Source organism: Tuber melanosporum (assembly GCF_000151645.1).
Source record: "Tuber melanosporum whole genome shotgun sequence assembly, scaffold_7, strain Mel28".
In the NCBI taxonomy this organism is placed as follows: domain Eukaryota; kingdom Fungi; phylum Ascomycota; class Pezizomycetes; order Pezizales; family Tuberaceae; genus Tuber; species Tuber melanosporum.
In genome coordinates this window covers 1,041,947-1,050,072 of record NW_003299117.1, presented here as the reverse complement: position 1 = coordinate 1,050,072, position 8,126 = coordinate 1,041,947, and the positions used below count along the sequence as shown (strand labels likewise).

General features: G+C 49.4%; 1 protein-coding gene; it reads right to left on the bottom strand.

Moving 5' to 3' along the window:
• Positions 1 to 5,275: 5,275 nt before the first annotated feature.
• GSTUM_00010453001 (uncharacterized protein) lies at positions 5,276 to 7,110 on the bottom strand. XM_052355826.1 has 2 exons: positions 6,836 to 7,110; positions 5,276 to 6,764 (listed from the first exon to the last, which is right to left on the bottom strand). Exon 2 carries the CDS (start codon positions 6,722 to 6,724, stop codon positions 6,434 to 6,436), a length of 291 nt encoding a protein of 96 aa, XP_052211791.1. The 5' UTR covers positions 6,725 to 6,764; positions 6,836 to 7,110; the 3' UTR covers positions 5,276 to 6,433.
• Positions 7,111 to 8,126: the final 1,016 nt, after the last annotated feature.

Here is an 8,126-nt window from a genome sequence, read left to right as displayed (position 1 = left end):
AACCCACGGTACAGTACGAATACTTGTAGAAGTCAGTGCTCATGGGTAGTTTATTTTGCTTACATAATACCACGCAATGGTGAGGCTTGGCAAAAATATATTTCTAAAAATCAGCATTTGCAATCTCTGCGAATCTAGCTCTCGGTGAAAATAATGAAATTTAATAATAGAATTAGAGTGTGAGAAATTCTATCCACCCACACCTTTTCATACTATGGTCATGGTGGGAAATGTTTGGGAGTTATTACCGTATTTAGTTGGTGCCTTGGTTGGTTTCACACCCCCCCCCCGGCACTATACCGCTGTCGACCTAACCTTAGATTACTAGTAGCCCCGACCTCACCTCTTCCCTATTCACCAACCTACCGCAAAGTGCACGAAAAACGTCGTCTTAAAAGACTATGTCCCTCCTCGTCCTCCCGAACGAGCTCCTCCTGCAAATATCGGCTTTCCTAATCCCCCCAGACGTCAACTCCCTCCTGCGCACGAACCACCATCTGGCAGCACTTCTGACCCCTGTTCTGGTCCCCAGCCTATTCCGACCCCATTCAGAGAAATACGCGAGAAGAGCCCTCTACGCCTTCGCCTCACGCAATGACAGGACAACCGTCAAAAAGCTCCTATCCATGGGGATCCAGAAAAATATCGCCGCGGACATGAGTATTCTTCACGACGCCGTATCTTCCCGTCAAAGCGTAACCGTCGTCCAAACGCTCCTGGACTGTGGCCTCAATGATGCGGTCCCGACCAGGTCCTGGCCCGGGACGGCACTACACATGGCGGTCAAAAGCGGGCGCGTAGACGTGGCGGAGGTGCTGCTTCGCAGCGGAAAATTCGATGTGAATGCGCTCGATTGGCAAGCCTACACGCCACTGCACCTTGCCGTGGACAAGGCGAACGAGGAGATGCTTCTTCGCTTGCTGAAGGAGAAAGACGTCGACCCGAACATCGCGAACAATAACTCCTTCACACCGTTATATTTTGCCACGTTCCGTGGGTTGGAGGGGTGCGTGCGCTTGCTCCTCGCCGACGAGAGAGTCCATGTCAACGCGCCAAATACAGGCGGGTGGACGCCACTGCACCGCGCCGTCGAAGACGCCGACATTGCCCTCGTCAAGCTATTCCTTTCCGATCCCCGGGTCGATCCGAACGTTCCACATACGCTGGATGGCTCCACCCCGATGCATCTCGCCGTGCGCAATTACCAGAGGAACAAGCTAACCGTGCTCCGGCTATTGCTCGATGATGCTAGGGTCCGGACAGACCTTTGCGACCTGTCCGATCGCACGCCCTTGCAGCTCGCCGTCCACCGGGACGACAAGGAGACCGTGTCCGTTTTGTTGGAGTGTCACAGGGTGGACGTCAACCTGCAAGATGGGCTCGGGAATACCCCTTTGCATTTCGCAGCGATGGGCGGGTACTTTGCAGTCATCGAGGAACTGCTTGGAAGATTGAATTTAGATCTCGACTTGAGGAATGTGGACGGAAATTCTATCAGGGATTGGAAGGGACACCGGAGGTTGGCTCCGGAGACGGAACAATTTTTAGAGGCTTGTCTGAGGGATCGGGGGTGAAATGGTGGTTAGGAATGCGCCGACAGAGAGAGCAAGAAGCGTGCACGGATCATCAAGTCTTAAGCTGGTGGCGGTATCAAAATAGGGAGGTTTGGTGTTCTCTGTACAGTATAGTACTACAACCTGTATATAGATTAGTAGCCAGTATCATACATCTCCGAGTTTACAGTTGCACCCCGTTATAATGAACCCTATAGTGAAAAAAGAAAGAAAGAAAAAATCATCACGAATTAACAACAGTCCCGGAACTCGAATTCCCAATACAACTTCCCCCGCTATTGGCGAACTACCGGTACCGTATGTTAGCTAATGAATTCGATTCCTGACACCACACAAATTTTCATATCCCCTACAACGAACTAGTAGCTAATAAACCAGGCCCACATACGTCCAGCTATAAAGCAACGACCATACCGTGAGAGAATGGATAGAAATTTCCCTCATGAGAGTCGTACAAAAGGAGCCATAGTAGAAAAAATCGCGGCGATTCCGACCTCCGCGGTCCCCACCCCCTTACCACCATAACCACATCCTCCCCCAACTGTTTTTTTCAGCCCGCCATAGCCAGCGGCACTCCGTAATACCCGACTGGATTTGGAAGAAGTTGATCAGGTGTTATTTCTATCACTCCCCCCCCCCAACCCAATCTCCAGTCTAAACCCCTTCACAGCCGCCCTTCCCACGGTCCCGGATCAACGGATCAACTTTGGACGATAGAGCTATCATGCCCCACCACCGTAAACAAAAAAGAAAAGGAAAAAGAAAAGAAAGATCCTATCACTTGGCCTTCGTTATCGGGGTGTGCGACTCTACCAGCTAGTACCCTACCCGGTTCTGTAACATGCAGCGCCGTGCTAGCCGCAATACCCGTGACAGTTATTTCCAGGAATACACGTAGAGTGCAGACGGAATTTTCCAGGCGGCGGTCAGCGCTTACGAGTACTCGTACACGGTATCGCGGGAAGGGGGGAAGGCGTTTTGGAGTAGAGCCTAGAGAAGAATGACTTACGAGTGATCGTCTGTGCGCACGGGGGATATAGCATGGCGAATGTTCAACAGTCTCGGTGCTAGCTCAGTCTGACGCCCAAGCGGTCCCGTAGGCAGGTAGGTTCGGTGGGCATACACGGCGCGGTAGGCGAGAGAGTGGATAATCTTGGAAATATCAGCTTTCAATGAAGGGTGGTGGTGCAAGTACTGTATATGACTTAGGTATGGTGTCGTAGAGTCTTGTTCTTCCATGACAATTCCAACTTGTTTATGACAATTGTAACCACAGGAGCAAAGAAATTCGATATCTATATTGGAAAATAAAACTTAGCGAGGGGGGGGGGGCATTACTTGCTCCCCGGCCACTTGATAATACTAGATGTGTAGCCACGAGGGGGTCAGAGATTCTAAAAGAGCTGACGATAGCATCTACACTGCTACTGCCGGTAAGAAGCCGAAGTTGTGACCTTAAGCTTCTTGTTGGATTCTTGGTCCCCGTCACCTCAGTTATCTTTGAAAACACTTGGTAGTCTCCTTGTTTGTTTCATTATTGCGAAGTTGGGAGATCAGGATACCTCCAAGCTTTGGTTTCATTCATTCATTCATTCGAAACTCTCTGCCCCTTACTGGTAAAACCTTTTCTTCTAGCGGGAGAAAATGGTTCTCCCCCTTTCTCGGGAGTGAAAATTTTCACCCACATGGACTTGATATTGGAGGAAACAGATCCTATTAAAGACCTGGTCATGTAGTTAGAAATGATATGAAAACCTAAACATCGATCTTCTGCCTTAGTGAACAACCCAAAATTTGGATCTCACTCTATCTATCAAATTATACAATTTCCTCCACTCTCATCAGTCTGTTTTTCTCACACTTCTACAGCCGGAATCCTTCCGATATTACACCTGCTATCTAACCTAAAGGATTAATATTCGCTATCGCTACCAGTTTCCCCGCCGATACCGCAAACCCTCTCCCCACTCTTCGCCTCCTGACCTCTAGACAGGCCGTCCTGCTTACTTTATAAGATTTTCCCAATTCCAGGAAGAGTAGGAGGACTCCTACGACGTTTGCGCTATTAGGGCGCGTTAGTCTATCCATAACTCAAGTGATTCGGAGATGAAACTCATATTACTTACCGGAAAACCTCCCGGCGGAGGTGAAATCGACAGCTGTGGAGAGAAAGCTCTATTTCTCACATACTCAGTATAGAAGGGGTAGTTGCTTGCTGTATTGGGTGATACTGAGCGAGTCCTCGGTGCGGAAGACCGACTTTCCATGGCAGAGGTTCGCCCGGCCCTGCTGACTCTGCCTTCCGGCTCTGCTGGAGGCGTCGGTGTTGCCGTTTCCGGTCGTATCCGTGCCGAAGGCTGAGGTGGAAATCTGGGGATGGACATAGGACGCCGGTACAAGTTTTCAGGGCGTACACGGGGTCGCATGTCCGGACGTGGAGAAGCCTCCGGGGACTCACCATCGGTCGGGTATTCCGTTGTGGAGCGATCATCAGGATCAAAGTGGCGCCAAAAATCCGGATTGAGATCATCCTCATTGGACATGTCATCTTCTTCATCTTCTTCATCTTCGTCTTCCGTTGGCGGGCTTGGGGGGTCTTCCACATCTTCTCCTATAGCACGTCGGAATGGGGGCAACTCTCCAGCACTTATCCTATAGTCTTCTTCCCTCTTTCTATTGTTCCTGAACCTGGCTTGGTTAGCTGCAAGCTTGAGAAGTAAATCCTCTGTATATTCGCCTCTATCTAGCTCCTCGGGACCTGGGAATGAACTGCGAGGAGGTGGCGTATCCGAAACGGTTCCCGATTCCGTCCTGGTGATCAGGTAAATGGAATGCACACAGGAGAAAACCCCTATATTGCATGCCATCACCCAGAGGGGTTCTTTCCATAGTGAATAACCCATGAGGTCAAGTATATCCGAAAGGTGTGCTGAGCTTCCAGCAATTAGAAGGCTGACAGTGACTACACATGAGAAGCAGACCCATCCACTATAAGTTTGAGCCTCAACAAAGTAGCGAGCGATGATGGATGTATAAGAGAGAGCGACGAGATGGCTGACCACCAAGGTGACGGACGAAGGCCACACGGTATCCTTATTATCCATCTTTTGATATAATAATGTTGGTAAATCTCTTGTTTTTTTCAGGAATGGTAATGTAGTAATGGAATGTAGAGTCTTGGAGTGAGTGGTAACGATGGCGGCGTTTAACGGCTGTGGTATTGATGACCGTCCCATCTATCCTATGCTAGTTATATCCTGTGAGCCAAATGGCAAATACAGCCCTCTTGAATTCACCTCATTCAAGTTCGTAGAGCGTTTCTCGAGAGTCAAGACGTTTTGAAGGGGTCGTTTGGCAGAAGGTAAGGAAGGCCATTCCACTTATTGTCTCATCATGTTTCTGGATTTCACTAGATACTGCTCGGCATTGCTCTCGAGGAATGTGGAAGAGTGCCATGGACTGTATGGATACTTTCGAGGGTTTTGGGAAGCATGAGCCTTGGTTAAACTTGTCTTTCCTTTGTTATCATTGAAGGATGCAAGGAAATTGGAAAGAAACTAGATATGTGCCCCACACAGGCTAGTGATACCAGTACAGATGCCATCGGGGCGAGCAGTACGTAACTAAATGTGCTCGAGTATACGAGTATTGTACAACAACGTGATAAATTTAGTATCATCTTAAACCAAACCAAGTATCAGAAAGGAACCACACTGAATGCCAGCCAATTCTTAAATCTAACCAACACAACACCAAATAGCCCCAGAGCCAGCTTCTCTGTTCCTGCACCTGCTCAAAATCTCTGTGTCTTACCATGAAGATTCTCTGCCAATGGTGAGTGAGGTTCAAGTTTAAAGGGATAGGACACTCTCCGGCCATCTCCAGGTGTTTTCAAATTATCCTCACACTGCTTCTCCTTGCCCATGCCTCACCTGAATCCCATAAACTGCGCCATTCTCCGACATGTTCCCTCGGGAGTCGCGGGGAGTTTGTCCTTCGTGCATAAAAATCGATACCTGGGAAATTCCTGGCGTCTCTTCCGACGATTGAAATAGCAAATTGGGTTTCCAGGGGCTCCCCCAAGCCAAACTCTTATACTAGTAGACCACCAGAGCAAAGAAAGTTGTTGTGAATACAGTACCCCTCCCCACTAAGAATATCCGGGAATCGGTTGAGCACACTATAGGAGGGAAACCAAGTCCGCAAATACACCAATACAACCGATAGAGGATCATCCAAGCCATTCAGTTAGTCGGTTAGCACCCGTTCATCCCCCTCCTCCCTAGGCCTACAACGCCTAGGCGGTAACCCTGTTCCAGCCCCATTAAAGTTATTTGACCTTCGAACATTTACCCAATGCAAGGCGTAAAACAGGCAGTTCCCTTAGTTACCAGAACCTAGAATTGGCATTTGCATCCTACGCCCCGAATCCCAAAAGTTACTGGCACTCAGTACCTTAGCCCGATATGATAGAGGAGCATTTTCAGCTGTCTCCGCCGCTACTCCCAAACCCTGCTCCCACCAGGAAAGTGTCACAGCCAATCACTCGATAAAACCCGACTCGAATTTTGACGCTCAAGTCACAACTCGAAAAGCGAAACAGTATATTTGGAGAATTTGATCCACCCATCCAACAGTTGCCGGAACGACACAGCAGTTACCAAGAATAAGAAAACACAGCCCTATCACGGGAAAGGGTCAAGAAACAATTAATGATGACGAAGGATAAATTAGCAGAGGGGGAACAATGGACATGAAAGAAGAGATCCGAAACGGAAAACCATGAGAATGCCCTCCGAGACCGCAGCAAGGGTCAGATATGCCCTGTGCCCCGCACAGTCAGGGGGCCAGCTTCGGCTTTAGCACAGCATGGCAACCACGGCATCACCATCGAGGCTAAGCACCAAATACTCGTGTACGGTACTCGCACTATCGTAACTGAGTGAAACGTTCAGACAGGAAAAAAGTCGCCGTGGGTCGAAAATAGCCAATACTCGCCTTGGGCAAACAGCCCAAGCCCAAAATGGCAAAACCTCTCCTCGTCCTGGAAACGAACACAGCCGAGCCACTGTGTACCCGCGATATCCCGACGCCCGTGAGCACAACTGCCAGTCACTGCATAATTTTACCATCTTGAGGTTCCGGCCCATCTTTTGCCCATACGCAACAACAGTTGTGTTCACAAACGTACTGTAAGAACATTAATTTACTCGAGTAGAGTAGGAGTAAGCACTACTGCGCAAGGAAATTCTGCCGCTTACTCACGAAACGGAGCTCCCCTCAATGCCCCCCGCGTACTAGTATTCCCGGGCTCCGTGAAGGCAGTTTGGCCCGATGGCTGCCATAGTGACGCGATACATAATTTGGTGCATCCTTAAAAATGGGAGGCTAAGAGTTGCGAAACAGGGACCAGGTCGATGGGGAGATAAATAGACATCTTGAAGACTACTCGTACCGGTATGATACCTCAGGGAAGTACCGTATGAGTCCAACCTTAGGGATTCGTTCTTTGAAGGGATGCAAAAGAGGGGGCTGGTAGGGTGCATAGGGTAGGAGTAGTCTACAGTGCAGGTACGAGTATGATGTATCCCATACAAAGGTCAAACGATGGCCATGTGAAGTTAGCTCTCCACTCCCGCAACGACGCGTCATCCCAACTAGCTTGGTGAGGCTTAGCAATCCAGTTTTGGTTTTTCCATTTTCACCACAGGTGGCTAACTAGTAACTACAAGGTCTCGTGAGATGACTAGAGCACTGATATCCAGCATCCTTGGCAGCCCTGCAATCTCCGAATTTAGAGACAGAGTCTCCTGAGAAGGATTAGGGATTTCCCAATACGGTGAAACATCAGCCCCACCAGACGAGTTAGATCTCATTAACCGGTATTCATGATTCTCTTAACCTGTCAAACACGACATATTGTGGGGCTGATGGCCAGACCGCGGTATGATATGACATGATAGTACCGGTACGAGTATCATAGATTTCAAGGGTCCTACTTGTACCCTACCGGTACGCCACCGCAACGGTATTTTGCGCACACTATGTGAACTCCTGAGAGCATCTGGGGACGCCGCAGCCCGGTGGCTTTGATCCCTTAGCCCCATCGCCACCAACCAGACAGAGCACACGGTGTGGTTGATTCTAGAACTCGACCAACTGTTCGACCCATGAGGACGATCGATCATTGGAGACCCGGCTCCCAGGTCATGCCGGTACCGCACTTGGTCCACCGGTACTGTACTCGAGTAGTACGGCACGAGTGGGGTTAAAAGAAGGGTTTTCTTCACTTTGGTCCAGGTGGCGGAATCCCTTGCCATGATCCTGTGATCCGTGTATGAGTTTATTAGCGGCACTACGGTGCACAATAGAGAGAGCCGTTGCGATTATGCGGCACCCTTATATCGCTCTCATGTCCGGGCCCAACTTTTCCCTCGAGATCTCTGCGGTGCAGGTAGTGCAGTTCGATAGTCTACGATACGAGTACTATACTGTGTCAGCATCATGACCCAGCATGAGCAATAACAATATGGACTACCGGTACGGTAGTAC